Genomic DNA, 18726 nt, shown 5'->3' on the forward strand with positions numbered 1-18726 from the left:
AATATCCTCAAAAAAGTACGCTGCAAGAAATACATGGAATGAACAATATCCTCAAACAACAAGTATTATTGTTGTAGTATGTGAAGCATATATTATAGTTACAAAATTAATCTCTTGTATAATATCCACATATAACCAAAAACTCTAGTAGAGTCTCTTTGGTCAGATGAAATCTACTATAATAAATGAAAATAATATTCACATGTCAATATATAGTTATTTTCAACTTTTAAAATAAAAAAGTCACATAATACTTATACTTATATATATAAAATATCAAATATAATAAATATTATACTAAATTGCAATTAATATTTTTTTTTCATTCCTTATTTCAAAATTTTATTTTAAAAATTACTTATTGTTACACTTTGATATTTTATTTTTTTAATCAATCCGTATAATACATGAGTTTACACCTAGTTAATATAATAAAAATAATATTGAAATGGCAGTATAATTTAATAAACAAAATAATGAAATGAATCATTATATTCAATGATCATGTTTAGTTCATCCGAAAAAAAAGTCATAGGAACTTCTTATATATCTGTATGTAAATAAAATGTATAATTTATGTATAATTAATGACTTTATTTACAAAAATAAAGGATATTAAAAGCTGAATAAATCTCACATAAGTTATAATAAAAAAATTTAGTTATTTTAAAAGTAAAATTGTAATTAATATAAAATAGCGAAATATTTTTAAGAAATGTTCCATTAGATATTACATAAATACAAAACATATAATACTCCAAGATTTCATTCTATTCCATGATTAGGCTAAAAGGTGAAATTAATACAATGCCAGAAATCACATCCCTTAAAAAAAAATGCTTCATTGCATTCATTCGGTCAAAATCAATGAAATAAACTACAAGATTTTAGTACTTCTTTAGAGCAATTCTCTTTGTTATGAGAAAAGCTCTCACAATAGAAACTAAGTTTTCTCAACGTTTAAAACTAAAAAGCTTTTGAAAAAACTCATATTATACATACTCTTTAAGAAACACAGTCTAAACGTACATGCAAGATAATGACTATACCAAAACAATCTAGTCACATGACTTATATTCCTGAATGCACAAAACGTGGTAAAAGGATCCTAAAAGTGAAAGAAGATTAATTACCAAAAAAATCAAACGAATAATTAAAGATCAGCAAAAGTTAAATTGTACTTGCAAACATAAAAAATAATAGTTGCCAACCAACCATAATTCATATGCAATATTTTATGAACTAAATCTGAATGATTTTATATATAATATTGGCTTTGAGCATAAAAGGCTGCTAAATTAGGTTGTGGACAGCATGATCTTCTCCATTTTCGCTATTTGAGATGTAGACAAACAGTAGAACGTTCTGACTAACTTGACTTCTATGTTCATTTTAAACAATAAAATAAGCCTATAACGCTCAAACCTAATGTACTTGATCTAATAAAATATTGCTATACGGATATATAATATTAATAAAATCATGGGAGGAACAGAAAAAAGATTTAGCAGGTATTCCATTAAACCTTAAAATAAGTTCTTTTGGAAAGTTGCTTCACAGATTTAGATATACTATCACGTGAAACAAGTATACATTAGAAATGTGCGTACTTAAAGAAGATTTATGATCAGTACTTCTCAGATTGGCTTAGATAAATCACCTTAAATAAGCATCTACTTTTGATCTTTTCTCCTTTTTTTTCTTTTATATGTGACTGTAAAACTAACTAAAACTTTACATTTCCCGATTTACCCTCCCATGCACACGATATGTATACTGTATACAATACGATATCTATAAAAATACCAAATAAAATACTTTATGGGAACTCGAAGCTCATAAAAGTAACCACACACCACAGTTAACAGTTTATATTCACAAGTCCTCTATGAGTTCTATTGGATCAATTAAGGAAGTTGTTCTAAGAGCATGTCATGTGTTTTTATAAAGCTTTTTTTGTTATTTTAATTAGTATTATTAATTATTGGAATATAATTTTTATTTACTTGTATCACAATAGAGCCTAACTGTTTCATTATTCATCAAAAAAAAATTCAAATACTTAAATGTGACAAAGGTAAAAGTTTTTTCAAAAATTCGGATTAGAGTGATATTTTGAGGAAAAAAATTGTGAAATAAGGTTAAGAGATGACCTCTTGTAAACGTACTACATAAAAAACAAAAGAAGAAATGTTCTTAACTATATATTCTTATTATTAATCATTAATATAACTAAAGTAAACCTGGGAATTTTTTTTTAACCAGAGGATATATATATATATATATATATATATATATATATATATATATATATATATATATATATATATATATATATATTGTATAACTTATTACTATATGTATGTAAGAAGAATTTACAAACCAATGTGTTCTGCAGAATTAACTCTTAGCTGACCAATTCATCAGACTACAGAAATCCATATAATATTTTTAGTTATGAAAATTACTGGTTTTATAACCAAAAAAAGATATAGCAGAAACAATAATTCCTTGCATTATTAACCACAAGTTATTACTACTACTGTTCAATGGTCCACGATTCCTGACTTGTCTTGACTTCCTTTGTTTCTTTCTTATAAATGAATGACTATGTTTTCTATACTCACGTACATGTAGAAGCAACATATCACCTACTAAACCACAAACAAATACTTAAAAGCTTCTTCGTTTACAGTACTGACATAAAACTAGGCTAAATGAGTCATAAAATTTATAACATCTCTTGTTTCCATCGGTTTCACCTATCTAGGTTATCTCTTCAAGTACATGTCAAGTGTGAATATATTAATAAATATATTATATGATCATGTATTCATGTTGATTATATATCTATATACATCAATCTAAACACTATTTCGTTGTAATTTCCCATTATATATCTCATGGTATTCGTGGAAAAGTCCATTTAAAAGAAAAATAAAAACGTTGATATGTTATATCGAGCTAGAAGACATATATAGAACTATTCTGTCTGAAATTTACTCGATTTCATCTGATTATACCATGCCGTAAATTTCTAGTCATAAAAAAAGTTTCTCTTCCATGGGCGTGTGTGAGTCAATCTCATAAAAAAAACGAAACTACAAATACTGTATAGAGGAGTAAGAGTAAGACCAGAAAAGTGTATTCTGCATTATGCTTATTTGAGCTAAGATATAGTACGTACGTACGTGTGCTATCATGCGCCAAACACAAGATCTTATGAACAACAAGAAAGACTAAATCGCCATAGAATTAAGAGGAAGACGGAATATACGCACCTTTGCAGAGATTGCGAAGTTGCGTTTTGATACTGCGGATGAAAACTGTAGCTTCATCAAAAGGCCTTGCGAGATCGGATTTATACTTCACCAGTAGATGGCAGTAGGTTTCCTACGACATAATCAATCATTTACAGATAATTAGGTCGAAGAATTTCTGTGTGTTCGTGATGTGTAATCGAGTGATGAAAATTCAAAGTAATGGAGAAACGAACCATGAATTCGTCGAGCTCAGGATCGACTCCTAAGCAAGTGGAGGCGGTTGCGTTTCGTTTACGAGCGCCGTTTTCGAGACGGACATCATCCAACAAACACGCGATTTCCGGTGGCGCCCCTACCTGTGTAACAGAAAAAGGCAACAATTAATAAGAATTTATTCATATATAGACGAAAATTTCGGTTGCCATTGAAGAATATTTATAAATGTTAGATGAATCGAGGATTTAGCTAGGCTCGCTTAAATCACTCATATTACGCGTACGTTCATCTTCCACAAAAAAAAAAAAGCTTAGTGATGCAAACTTAGTAGTTCCCTATTGGAATAATAATTTCGCAACCAAAAAGGAACAAAATGTTGAAGAAAACAGGAAAAAGCGCTTCAGAAATCGCGATATTTTGCTTTTAAAACCTTGTGGCAATCGATATAAGCATCGAGCAACTTAGAGTAGGAAGGATGAGACGCGATTTTGTGCTTGATTGTATCGCGAGAAGTATCATCATCATCGTTATCTCCGTTATTTTTTGCTTGAAGATCATGTTGTCGATTGGTTCGACGTTTTGGAAGAATAATCTGATGAGGAGTAGTCTCAATCGAAACCGCATCCGTTATGACTGAGGCAGCAGCAGATAACAACTCATCGGATCCGTAAAACGGCCAGCTGTGATAGACGGGTGGATGAAATCCGTGGTGCTCCGACGGAAGAATCAGGTTGTTTTCCGGTGGAATTGAGTAATCGGATGTCGAGTGGAAGCCATACATTTGATCCATGACGATCACAAGTACCGATATATGATTGATTCTCTCAGAAACAACAGAATGCCATGAGGAAATTCCTTTTTTCGGATGAGAAATTTGAGAGGATGGATGATAACTTAGTAGTGCGTTTATACATATATGTAAGTGAACATGATTTTAGGTTTGTGCTTTAGCTTTAGATTAGTTTAATTATTAGGCGACGCTTTTGGATTTGGTAGGGATTGAAGTTTGAAGATAAAATGAGAGAGAAACGGTTTCTAGAGAGAGAAAGGAGGATGAAGTTGGAGACTTGGAGGTTGTGGAATGAACCGAAGAGGTAAAAACTGCTTTTTAGCGCATTTGTGTTTGAGCATCAAGAACCATAGCCAGATTTGAAAGGAGGCGATTTTTTCATTTATAAAATAAAATATTCTCTTGCTTCTTATTCATATAAAATCTAGTATTAAAATTCTTTTTTACTTCTCTCTTTTACAATATGAATAAAAACCAAAAAATTAAAAGATATTAAATTTCTCCGTCACTTACGTTTTTCTTTCATTTTAAATAACATGTTTTGATTTTAATATATATATATATATATATATATATATATATATATATATATATATATATATATATAATTTTAGTTATGCTTTTTATTCATTTATTTAAAAAGTATGTAAAATACATATAAATATGTAAAAATACATATAAATACGTAATACATAAAAAAACACATAAAAAGTATGTAAAATACTTAAAAATACATAAAAATATGTTTAAACATTTAAAATAAATAAACATCTTTATAAAAAACTTAAAAATACATAAATATTAAGAGTAACATAAATACGTAATACATAAAAAATAACACGTAAAAATACATAAAAATATGTAAACTGGTTTAAAAAATACATATAAATACGTAAAAAAATGCTTATGCATTTAAAATACATAAAAATATGTAAACATATACATATAAAAACTTTATAAAAATACATAAATACGTAAAAATAGATATAAATACGTAAAAAAATAACTTTATACATTAAATACAAATTTTGACGAAATCTGCAGAAAAGTCTCATTATTTTGAAAAAATAACAATTTGGTCACATGACCTCCTAAACAGGTCAAAAATGGCTAAAGTGTAACATCCATAAAATCATGATAAATTTAAACTTTTTAAAACAAACCAATTTCACAAATTGTTTACAATCATAGTTTTCAAAACATGTTACACATCAGAGTCTCCTAAAATCATAAGTCAAAAACATGAGGATGTGTACGGTCACGTCTTCGCCTTCCCGCGATCATCTGAAGTACCTGAAACATAACTCAAAACTGTAAGTCAACGCTTAGTGAGTTCCCCCAAAAGTACCAACACACAAACAAATAACATATACGATAAAAGCATGTCGGGTCCAATCAACCATCGGATTGGAATACCTCAGGCTCGTCAACCATCCGGTTGGAATGCCAATATACTATGGGAACAGTCAACCATCAGGTTGGAATACCCCAGTCCCCTCAACCATCGGGTTGGAATGTTAATATACAATGGGTCCTGTCATCCTCGGGATGGAATACCCTTGGGCCCACTCAACCATCGGGTTGGAATGCCCCTAGTCTGTTGGCCGACGCACAAAGCAGTAAAGCCTCAACCACTAACCAAACATGTGTACATATAACAGATAATCAGATAACAGTCTACAGACAACGAGAAAAATCTACAAATCACTAAGCATATCAGCATCCTATACACCAGGATACTAATCTAACAGATCACTACAGTACAATAGCATGCATAACAGGATATCGAATTCAAAGGCCCGGCCTTGGTGCCGTCGACCTGCAAGTACAGTGAGGAAAAATCACATCTCACACTGAACAGAAGCTGATGAGGTCTCGACTCCGAATCTCAACTCTCTAACTGACACCTATTCCTACCAAATGACCAATTTCCATCAAAATCCCAAAATACCCTCAAGGTCAAACTTGGTCAAACTTAACTGGTCAAACCAACTAGGTCAACTGAGTCAACTCGACCGACTCAACTCAAGGTGCGTTCGCGGGGCGTACTCCTAAGGTACGCTGGGCGTACACGAAGCCTCACAGGTTGACCACCATCTGAGTGGTTGACCTTATATGCATGGTGTACTCCGAATATGCGGGGCATACCCTCGCAAGTCCAAAAATCCCATTAAGAGCTTAATGGGTTAAGCTCATACGTCTAAACTTCAGATCCATGGCTAAAATACTCTTAGGAGTCATAAAGTCTCCAACTTTATGACCTATCATGTCCAGTAAGTGCTTAACATAAGGTCTTATTCCATTAAGACATTCTACAAGATGTATGAAGCAAAACTAACCATTTGGAACCTTTTTTTATGACTTAAGACCCCTCCTAGGGTCTGAAAGGACAAATCAAAGATCAAGAACATGCCATATTCAAGATCTACCATTTTGGGACCAAAAAGCTCCATAAAGATAAACAAAACTAGATCTATGAGTTGTAGGGATAAAGTTGCAAGCTTTATACCTTAGAATGGTTGCAAATGAAGTAGAAATCCCAGATCCAAGTGTTCCACTCCTTCAAGATGAGCTTGGCTTCCTTCAATCTTCTTCTAAGGCACCAAAAGCACACTTCTAAGCTTGAAAAGGCTCCTCAAAGTGGTTCTAGGGTTACAAACACGTATGAGAGGGATGGAGGCAGTTAAGGTGGAAGAAATGAGGACATAAGAATGCTTAAATACTAGACACACCCTAAAAATTAGGGTTTTCCATAAATGGCAAGTACACCTATCGTACTAGGGCGTGCCCTAGTACACTCAGCGTACACCACGTACGTATGGCGTACTCTGAAGGCCATAATTACAACAATGAAATTAGGGCTCCTTTGCACACTTTCTTGAACTTAGGGACCAAAATGCAACATAATAAAATTATAGGGTTGAAGTAACGCCCGCAGATTCGGGCTAGTCAATTTAAAGACAATAAGCGTCAAAAATGACTTTTCTATGTATGATTATTTAGAATAAATAATCCTAACTAAGATATAGTATACGTCACAAGGGTTCCGTACATATAAAGTGAAACATCCCAAAAATACAGTCCAAAAATTTCATTTTAAACCATTAAATATACCATAATTATTGTTTGATAAATAAAATCGTAAGTCGTGATAATCTCAAAAACGTCATATCAAAACCAGTATCAATGTTTCCAAATCACATATAAAAATATCAGAGTAAAAATCCCAGTCTAACAGCTGTGGTTTGTGTCATGCGATCATCCCGAGCCCTGCCCTTTGCTAGTGGAAGTACCTGAAACCAAAACTAAAAACCGTAAGTACAAAGCTTAGTGAGCTCCCCAAACTACCACATACCATACACATAACATATAACATAACTTTGGGACTCCGCCAAGCTGCATCGGGACGAACCCAACATCGGCTTACCCGACATTGGGCTAACCCCGACATCAGACCGCGTCTGGCATCGGACCTCATCCGACATCGGGCTTGCCCTGACATACATACAACATATCATATAACATAAACACATAACATAAGCATATAAACATTCATCGGGCTTGCCCCGACATCAGACCGAAGCCCGGAACACATAACACATAACATATAAGCTAACATACATCAGGCTTGCCCCGGCACCGGACCGAAGCCCAGAACACATAACACATAACATATAAGCTAACATACATCGGGCTTGCCCCGACATCAGATCGAAGCCTGGAACATATAACACATAACATGTAAGAATCACGAAGACATCAAGCATACATAAACGCTTCTCGGGACCGCCTCGGCACCGGACCGTAGCCCGGAACTACTAACATCTAAACGGGCCGACATTGTGGCCTTAGACCTGTTCCTACTAGAGAAAACTCACATCGCAAAGCTGACTGCTAAAAAAATCTCGTGTGAGGAATCTCTAATGGCTGCTCCAACGACTCCCCGACTATCATCAACACAATACACTTAATCAAAATCTGATAACCTTTCATAGGGTAAAATGACCATTTTACCCCTGGTCAAAGTCAACATTCTGATTAACTCAACTCGCCGAGTTGGTCTATCAACTCACCTAGTTCTGCTACTCAAGAACCCTAAAATCACGATCCAGCTCGCCGCCGAGTCATTTCCCCGACTCGCCAAGTTCTCTGTCCACTCATATTCGCAATTAAGCGAGTCAACTCGTCGAATCATCCTCAGACTCGTCGAGTTCTGCTTACTCAGAATCGGGACAACCCGTCTCAACACGTCGAGTCCTTCCTTGGACTCGTCGAGTTCTTCAACCTCCAAGTCCAAAACTATATCCAGCTCGCTGAGTCATCTCCTAGACTCAACGAGTTCACTCATTAACAGAAAATTGGGGAAATCGCGACCCGACTCGCCGAGTTGCATGAACAACTCGTCGAGTCCCCCAAGATCTTAATCCATTCAGTCGATTTCAGTTGGGTTCATTGCCTCCAAAACATAGATCTGGACCCCTAAGGTCCTTATGTCACGTAAAGTTTCCAACTTTACGTGTATGCATGGGGTTCTTAGCTCAAAAGGTCCAAAAAGGTGGCTCATCTGGTGTATGGGACTCCCATGGCCATAAAGTTAGCACCTTTATGCCATGAAGTCCCTCAAGGACCTAGATCTGTAGTAGATACACCAACTCATGCTTGCACTCATGAATGGTTCCAAAAAGGTACTTTAAAATGCCCTAACTACCCCATAAGAAGATTTAGAAAACAAATGGCCAATGTATAGACTTGATTACCAGAAAGTAAAGGAAATGTGATGTTGCTTCTGGATCTACAACTTCCTCTTGGAGTCCTCTAGCTTCTTCTTCTTCTCACAACCTTCTAATCACACCAAAATCACTCAAAAATGGTTCATACACTCATACAAAGCTCAAGCTCACTGATTAGGGTTTTCTGGACAGTGGGAGACGATGAGGGAGGCCACAAGGGGTGTTATGTTCTTTAAATAGGGGGCCAAACCCTTAAAATTAGGGTTTCACTCTGGCCGAGCTACTTGTCGAGTCGAGGGCTCTTGACTCGTCGAGTAGATAACTCAAACCCCGCGTATAATCTGCTCTCTACTCGATGAGTTAGGGCCACCAACTCGTCGAGTCCCTCTTTCAAAATAAATAAATAAATAAATTAAATGCATACCAGGAACCAGGTGTTACAATTCTCCCCCACTTGTCTTAGACTTCGTCCTCGAAGTCTGCTGTCTCGAATAACTTTGGGTAGTGTTCCCTCATTTCCTCCTCGGGCTCCCATGTCCACTCTGGACCCTTGTTGTGCTGCCACTGCACCTTCACTAACTGAACAACCTTGTTCCTCAAGGTTTTCGTGTTGCGATCTAGAATTGCTACCGGTCTCTTTATGTAATTCAGGCTGTCGTCAACCTGAATATCCTCTAAGGGCACAATCGCTGAATCATCTACTAAGCACTTCCGCAACTGGGAAACATGGAAAGTGCTGTGGATCTGACTGAACTCTGCTGGTAGATCCAACTAATATGCCACCTTGCTCACCCGGGCTATAACCTTGAAAGGGCCAATGTACGTGGGGCCCAGCTTGCCCCGCTTCTAGAACCGGATGACACCTTTCCAAGGTGATACCTTTAAGAGGACCATATCGCCCACCTGAAACTCTAAGTCTGAACGTCGTTTGTCAGCGTAGCTCTTCTGCCGACTCTGAGCAGTCTGGAGCCTGCTCTGGACCTACTGGATCCGCTCTGTAGTCTTGAGTACTACCTCAGTACTCCCCATAACTCTCTGACCGACCTCGCCCCAAAAGATTGGGGTCCTACACTTCCTCTCGTAGAGCATCTCAAAGGGAGGTCGGTCTATGCTGGCGTGGTAACTGTTGTTTTATGAAAATTCCGCAAACGGAAGATACGTATCCCAACTGCCACCAAAATCCAAAACACATGCGTGTAGCATGTCCTCGAGAGTCTGTATCGTCCTCTCGCTCTCTCCATCTGTCTGAGGGTGGAAAGCGGTGCTGAAGTGGAGACGAGTACCCATCTCCTCGTGGAACCACTTCCAAAATCTGGAAGTGAAACGGATATATCGGTCTGACACCACCGTAACAGGCACTCCATACCGTACCACTACCTCACGCACGTATATCTCGGCCAACTTCTCGGCCGAGATACTCTCCTGGATCGCGATGAAATGAGCACTCTTGGTCAATCGATCCACGATGACCCATATCGAATCTACTTCACGTGCGGTCCTTGGAAGCTTGGTAATGAAATCCATGGTGATATCCTCCCATTTCCACACGGGAATGTCTAGCGGCTGCATCTTTACGTGTAGTCTCTGGTGCTCACCCTTGACCTTCCTGTAGGTCAAACACCACTCCACGTACCAAGCAACGTCCCGCTTCATGCAGGGCCACCAGTAGTCAGGGCGAAGATCTCGGTACATCTTCGTCGCCCCGGGATGGATGGAGAACCTCGACTTATGGGCCTCATCCATCAGAACCTGCTGCACTCTGCCCCAGTACGGAACCCAGACCCTTCCATGCAGGGTCAACAACCCTCGACTGTCATAATCAAACGAGGCCACCCGGACTACGATCTGCTCTCACTTCTGGCGCTCTTCCTTCAAACCCTCAACATATGTCTCTCTAATCTGCTCCAGCAATGGAGTAATCACTGTCATCCTCAGACATATATCTCTAATCGGAGTCACTACCGCCTTGCAGCTCAGGGCGTCGGCCACCATATTGGCCTTGCCCAGGTGGTAAAGGATCTCACAGTCATAATCCTTCACCACATCTAACCATCGACGTTGCCTCATGTTCAGATTCGGCTGATCCATGAGATACCTCAAACTCTTGTGGTCCGTGTAAATGGTACAACGAGCTCCATAGAGGTAATGCCGCCAAATCTTGAGGGCGAAAACCACCGCCCCCAACTCCAAATCATGTGTCGGATAGTTAGCATCGTGAGGCTTCAGCTGCCTCGACGCGTAAGCTATCACATGACCTCACTGCATCAAAACTGCGCCCATGCCCGTAATCGACGCGTCACAGTAAACCACGAAGTCATCAACTCCCTCGAACAGGGTTAAAATCGGTGCCTCGCATAGCCGCTGTCTAAAAGTCTCGAAGGCGGCCTGCTGTTCGGGCCCCCAGCAGAAGGTCACCGACCTCTTGGTCAGTCAGGTCAAAGGAACTGCAATCTTGGAGAAGTCCTGAATAAATCTCCGGTAATAACCCGCTAGACCCAGGAAACTCCGAATCTCAGTTGGAAACCTCGGAACCTCCCACTACATCACGGCCTCTATATTGGCCGGATCGACCGGGATACCCTTCTGGTTGACAAGATGCCCCAGAAGCTGCGCCTCGCGCAACCAGAACTCACACTTGGAGAACTTTGCGAAAAGTCTCTCCCTCTTCAATGTCTCTAGCACCTCCCTTAGGTGCTCCTCATGCTGCTCCTGAGTCTTGGAGTAAACCAAGATGTCATCTATGAAGACTATTACAGATCGATCCAACATCGGTCTGCACACGCGGTTCATGAGGTCCATGAATGCGGTTGGAGCATTGGTGAGCCCAAACGGCATCACCACAAACTCATAATGACCATAGCGAGTCCTGAAAACTGTCTTCTGCACATCCTCATCCTTGACTCGCATCTGGTGATAACCCGACCGTAGATCAATCTTGGAGAACCAAGATGCGCCCTATAGCTGGTCAAACAAATCATCAATCCTCGGGAGGGGATAACGGTTCTTCACCGTTACCTTATTCTGCTCCCGGTAGTCTATACACATGCAATGTGACCCGTCCTTTTTCTTCACAAACAGGATCGGGCTCCCCATGGCGAACTGCTCGGTCTGATAAATCCCTTGTCTAGCAGCTCTTACAACTGCGTAGACAACTCCTACATCTCAGGAGGAGCCTACCGATATGGTGCCTTGGCTATCGGAGTCGCACCAGGGACTAAGTCAATCCTGAACTCAACCTGTCTCTCCGGAGGTATCCCAGGAAAATCCTCCGGGAATACGTTCGGGTACTCTCGCACTAGCAGTACATCATCCATTGTCGCCTTACCCTTATCCCGGGTATCCATAACATAAGCGACATAACTTGCGCAACCCTGCTGAATGTAACGCCTCACCCTCGCTGCTGAACATAACACCGGTCCACGCTGTGGCCTCTCGCCCTGGATTACTAACCCTCCCCCACTAGGAGTCCGAGCCCTCACTAGCTGCTGCTCGCAGTCGATCACTGCCCCATTGGGGCTTAACCAATCCATACCCACTATAATCTTATTCCCTCGCAGGGGAATAGGAACAAAGTCTACTGAAAACTGCTCATCGAACAACTGCAGTGTACATCCCTGATGAACCCTCGCAACCCTGACGGTCTTGTCATCCGCTATCTCAACATCTAGTGGACAGTCCGGCTCCCCCGAAGCTCTACTAAATCGCTTGCTAAGTCCAAGCGACACAAACGATCGGGTAGCCCCCGAATCAAACAATACGAGATCAGAGATACCATTCACAAGGAACGATCCTATAATAAAACACATAAACATAAGCAATAATCAATAAACATAAAGAGATAAGGAGAAAATACATACCCGTCACCACGTCAGGAGCTGCTCGTGCCTCCTCTGCAGTAAGCTGAAAAGCCCTGCTCCGCACCATGGGCGCCTTAGCCCGGCCCTATCGGCCATCCGTAATCCTCAATGTAGCAGGAGAAGGTGCTGCCACCTTTCCCGCTGCTGCTAAGCTCGGGCACTAGGACCGCTTGTGTCTCCTCTGATTGCATGGAAAGCAAATCAGATATGATGATGTCGTGGTGGTAGTTGTGCAGTCTTTGCTCAAATGACCAGTTCGACCGCACCTATAGCAGCCCGAACTCCCCGCCTTGCACGTTCCCTCGTGCATCTTGCCGCACTTGCCACAACGCCCGCGTCTCTTCTGGCTCCTAGATCTATGATCTGATACCTTGGGCTTCTTGCCCGCATTCCCTGACTGAACCCCCTCAGGTTTCCTCTTCTTCTCAATCTCTAAATCCAACTCTCTCTCTCTCTCTCTCTCTCTCTCTCTCTCTCTCTCTCGAGCCCTAGCAATCATGTCTTCCAGCGTCAGGCAGCTGGATCGGCTAAAAAACTGACGGATATCACTCCGCAACATCTCATGATATAGGGCCTTTTTTCATCTCCTCGTCCGCCGCGTATTGCGGAACGAGAAGGGCCCTCTCCCTGAACATAGCGGTGATCTCGTTCACCGTCTCAGTTGTCTGCTGGAGATCCTGAAACTCCCTAGCAAGCTGTTCCACCTCTATTACAGGTGCAAACTCGGCCCTGAACCTGGCTGTGAAATCACTCCAGGTCATCGCATCAAGAACCGCATCATCTCCAATGGCTCGCCCGACCTCCTCCCACCAATCACGTGCCCTGTCCTTGAGAAGACAGGACGCAAGTCGGACCTTGTCCTCCTCGGGACATCTGCTGGTGTGGAACACGTTGGTGACATCAGCCAACCATCTAGTACTCGCAATGGGGTCCCGAGCCCCATGATAGTCGGGAGCTCCACATGCCCTGAACTCCCTAAAAGTGAGTGTGCGCGACCCCATCATGGCCACCACCTAAGTGCGGAAAGCACTCAATCTCTCATCCATAAGCTCCAGGATACCCTCCTTGATCGAACCGAAGATCACAAGAGTCTGCTCAATAATACTGCGCGTGATCTCAGAGGAGATGAGCTCCCTCGTCTGCTCATCCATCTACTCGGCTCCAGGGCCCGAGCCTGGTCCCTCACCAGTGCCTGAAGTACCAATCGGCCTAGTGCGTAGCGTCACCATACTGAAAATACACCATAATAAACATCAGTATACTCATCATATCTCAAGGGATCTCACATACTATAAGTTTCCTAGGTTCATCTCAGCCTTCCTTGATTCGAGTACGGATCCTCTGCTTTCAGTAGTACGGTCCCATACTACCTTCCACATCTATCCGTACTTTCCTCAAGAACTGCCTCGACTCCACCAAGTCCCTTCTACTACTACTTTTGATCTCATGCTAATCTCATCCTAGGCTTGCCCTAGGGTACTCTCCAACCCACTCTCCGCCATCAGCTTGCATAAGAAGTCCCTGCTATCTCCCCTAACTAGCTTGCGAATACCATTACATATCACTAAGACTAGATAATTCTTCGAATGAGAGGTCCTACTCTACAACGGTTAGACTCGGACGAGAGCTGTGAAATAGAGCTAAACCTAACCTTCTGAAATTATTTAGTCATCACAATATGTAACTTAACATATTTGTTTACTATTTAGTAAATGACAACTAGAATTCCTAAAATCACAAAGCAAGCAACATTCGAGCATTTAGTAAACATAATCAAACATATACTAATCAGGCCATCATACTGACTAATATGTACTAGCATGCAGTTCATAAAACTGATACACATATAATAGGCACATAAGGCATCCTTCCTAGATCCTTAGCCCTAAACTAGCATGCAATTCTCATAAAGCTATTACACATATAATAGGCACATAAGGCATCCTTCCTAGATCCTTAGTCCTAATCTAGCATGTAGTTCTCTTAAACATATCATAACATAAACTTGTATGGGTAATTTGGGAGTACTTACTTGAGCTCGGCTGATTGCATGCACCACCCTTTTCTCTTTTCAAAGTTCTTTTCTCTTTTCAAAATTCTTTTTGCAAAAAATATTTTCTTTTGAAAATTTTCATACCAAGTCCTTAGTTTGAGTTCAGTCACACCCGAGAGTGTGCCCAAATCCCTCAAACCAAGGCTCTGATACCAACTTGAAATATCCCAAAAATACAGTCCAAAAATTTCGTTTTAAACCATTAAATAAACCATAATTATTGTTTGATAAATAAAATCGTAAGTCGTGATAATCTCAAAAACGTCATATCAAAACCAGTATCAATGTTTCCAAATCACATATAAAAATAACAGAGTAAAAATCCCAGTCTAACAGCTGTGGTGTGTGCCATGCGATCATCCCGAGCCCTTCCCTTTGCTAGTGGAAGTACCTGAAACCAAAACTGAAAACCGTAATCACAAAGCTTAGTGAGCTCCCCAAACTACCACATACCATACACACAACATATAACATAACTTTGGGACTCCACCCAGCTGTATCGGGACAAACCCGACATCGGGCTCCTGCTCAGCATTGGGCTTACCCCGGCATCAGATCGCGTCTGGCATCGGACCTCGTCCGACATCGGGCTTGCCCCGGCATACATACAACATATCATATAACATAAACACATAACAAAAGCATATAAACATTCATCGGTCTTGCCCCGACATCGGACCAAAGCCCGAAGCCCGGAGCACATAACACATAACATATAAGATAACATACATCAAGCTTGCCCTGGCATCGGACCGAAGCCCCAAACACATAAGACATAACATATAAGCTAATATACATCGGGCTTGCCCCGGCATCGGACCGAAGCCCGGAACATATAACACATAACATGCAAGAAGCACGAAGGCATCAAGCATACATAAACGCTTCTCGGGACCGCCCCGGCATCGGACCGTAGCCCGGAACTACTAACATCTAAATGGGCCGGCATTGTGGCCTTAGACCAGTTCCTACTGGAGAAAACTCACCTCGCAAAGCTGACTGCTAAAAAAAATCTCGTGTGAGGAATCTAAGATGGCTGCTCCAACGACTCCCCGGCTATCATCAACACAATACACTTAATCAAAATCTAATAATCTTTCACAGGGTAAAATGACCATTTTACCCCTGGTCAAAGTCAACATTTTGATCGACTCAACTAGTCGAGTTCTGCTACTCAAGAACCCTAAAATCACGATCCAGCTCACCGAGTCATTTCCCCGACTCGCCGAGTTCTCTGTCCACTCATATTCGCAATTAAGCGAGTCAACTCATCGAGTCATCCTCAGACTCGTCGAGTTCTGCTTACTCAGAATCGGGACATCCCGTCTCAACTCGTGGAGTCCTTCCTTGGACTCGTCGAGTTCTTCAACCTCCAAGTCCAAAACTATGTCTAATTCGCTGAGTCATCTCCTAGACTCAACGAGTTCACTCATTAACAGAAAGTTGGGGAAACCGCGACCCGACTCACCGAGTCGCATGAACAACTCGTCGAGTCCCCCAAGATCTTAATCCATTCAGTCGATTTCAGATGGGTTCATTGCCTCCAAAACATAGATCTGGACCCCTAAGGTCCTTATGTCACGTAAACTTTCCAACTTTACATGCATGCATGGGGTTCTTAGCTCAAAAGGTCCAAAAAGGTGGCTCATAAGGTGCATGGGACTCCCATGGCCATAAAGTTAGCACCTTTATGCCATGGAGTCCCTCAAGGACCTAGATCTGCAGTTGATACACCAACTCATGCTTGCACTCAAGAATGAATCCAAAAAGGTACTCCAAAATGCCCTAACTACCCCATAAGAAGATCTAGAAAACAAATGGCCAAGGTATGGACTTGATTACCAGAAAGTGAAGGAAATGTGATGTTGCTTCTAGATCTACAACTTCCTCTTGGAGTCCTCTAGCTTCTTCTTCTTCTCACAAGCTTCAAATCACACCAAAATCACTCAAAAATGGTTCACACACTCATACAAAGCTCAAGCTCACTGATTAGGGTTTTCTAGACAATGGGAGACGATGAAGGAGGCCACCTGGGGTGTTATATTCTTTAAATAGGGGGCCAAACTCTCAAAATTAGGGTTTCACTCTGGCCGAGCTACTCGTCGAGTCGAGGGATCATGACTCGTCGAGTAGATAACTCAAACCCCGCATATAATCTGCCCTCTACTCGACGAGTGAGGGCCACCAACTCGTCGATTCCCTCTTTCAAAATAAATAAATAAATGAATTAAATGCATACCAGGAACCAGGCGTTACATAAAGAATGCTGAAATCTGAGTTATAACGAAGAAGTTATGACCTATCGAAGTTTTGCTGCAAAACTGGCACGACACCGTGTAACGTAAAAAGTGAATTTTTGGTAAATTACTTTTAAACCTTATCAATCTAAACGAAAGTCATAGTAGACGTTAAAACCGAGAATGTACATAAAAAGAACGTCCAAATCTGACTTCATATGAGGAAGTTATGATTTTTCTAAGATTTAGAACAATAGTGCACAGCCCGGTATTCGAAGTTTAGATCGATCAATTTTTAGCCGACACAACCTAAATGAGAATTGAAGATCTCATTAATAGGAGTTAAAGGATAAAAAGGCAGTCGAAAACGGAGTCCGTATGTAGAAGTTATGAATTTTACACGGTCGTTAAACAGTGTAATCTTTTTATATTGTTAAATTTAAAATCGGTCGAGAATTAGCCGATGGAGTCAAAAGGAGAGTTGTAGATCTTTTCAATACCTACGCGTGAATATAAATAACGTCAAAAACGGAGCTCGTATCCGAAAGATACGGATTTTAGAAGATAATTAGTTTTTGGAGTAATCTGCGAATGACATGTGGCATAATCCTGACTATTGCTTCCTCACCACGCCTTGCCACCAGATGGTGACATTGGCACACCATAGAGACGAGTTGGAGTCCCTGAGCTCGCTGAGTTGAGCCAATTTCCAGCCTATAAATAGCATGCGAGGTTCTCCCATTTTCTATACACCTCAACCCTTCTCTCTCTCTCTCTCTAACTTCTCTCTAAACCCCTACCAACCCTTAGTACTTCCCAAGTGCTAAGAGGTGAGTCCCGGAGCACTAGATGACTCCGAGAAGAAGAGCTTTCGGCTCGGAAGTTCTGCCCCCGCATAACCCGGTTCCTAGCCAAACCTCCCTGTAAGTGAGTTATGCTTACCCTACTTCAAGTATAGTTTATGTTTAAGTTCAATATCGTTATTATGAACTTATAAAAAACAAATATATTATAAAATATAATATACAAAGTTTTATTATAATATCTTTTAACTACTCACGGTACGGGGAATCTGGTTTGAAGGGTCGCATAGGGTTGTTGGATTTCAGAAGTGTTATAATGCCAAAATGGTCCTGCCCTCCGGTGTTTCATGTATGGCCCCTATCTGTACATAGTGGTTGAAAATTATTGTTTAACACTTATAAAACAATATCACTCGTAAATATTCGTAATAAATATTAGACTAAAATCTAGCGGTAATGATACTAGGTTTTGGTCGAAGGAAAATATAATTGTTAGAAGTGAAGCGTTGTCCGAGTTTCGAATCATCACTTTAACAAGTGAGTGCATAGTTACTTTCATCTTACACATAGATATGAAGTATTTGATATAAATTACGTGCTATGTGTGCATATTATTTGTGTTCCTGATATCTATGCTGAATGAACGATTTATACATGTTTTAAATGATTTAAACTGTATATGTATTTTATATCTACGAATATGTTGGGTAGAACATGGGTAGATGAATGATGAGGGATGAAAGATGATATAGATGAATATTGGCAACTACGCCACAA

General features: G+C 40.3%; 1 protein-coding gene across 1 annotated transcript in view; it reads right to left on the reverse strand.

Annotated features, from left to right (window-relative positions):
- LOC145132226 (homeobox protein knotted-1-like 6) overlaps window positions 1-4601 on the reverse strand; it is a 30920-nt gene extending 26319 nt beyond the window's left edge. Inside the window, exons 1-3 of the mRNA XM_079066934.1 lie at window positions 3910-4601; window positions 3497-3619; window positions 3282-3393 (exon numbers count right to left, since the gene is read on the reverse strand). Coding sequence (XP_078923060.1) covers window positions 3282-3393; window positions 3497-3619; window positions 3910-4269 — 595 coding nt within the window. The 5' untranslated portion in view covers window positions 4270-4601. The remainder of the gene's footprint in view (window positions 1-3281; window positions 3394-3496; window positions 3620-3909) is intronic.
- Window positions 4602-18726: the final 14125 nt, after the last annotated feature.

The sequence above is a fragment of the Lactuca virosa genome, chromosome 8 (assembly GCF_052849685.1).
Source record: "Lactuca virosa cultivar CGN04683 chromosome 8, Lactuca_virosa_CGN04683_v6, whole genome shotgun sequence".
Classification (NCBI taxonomy): domain Eukaryota; kingdom Viridiplantae; phylum Streptophyta; class Magnoliopsida; order Asterales; family Asteraceae; genus Lactuca; species Lactuca virosa.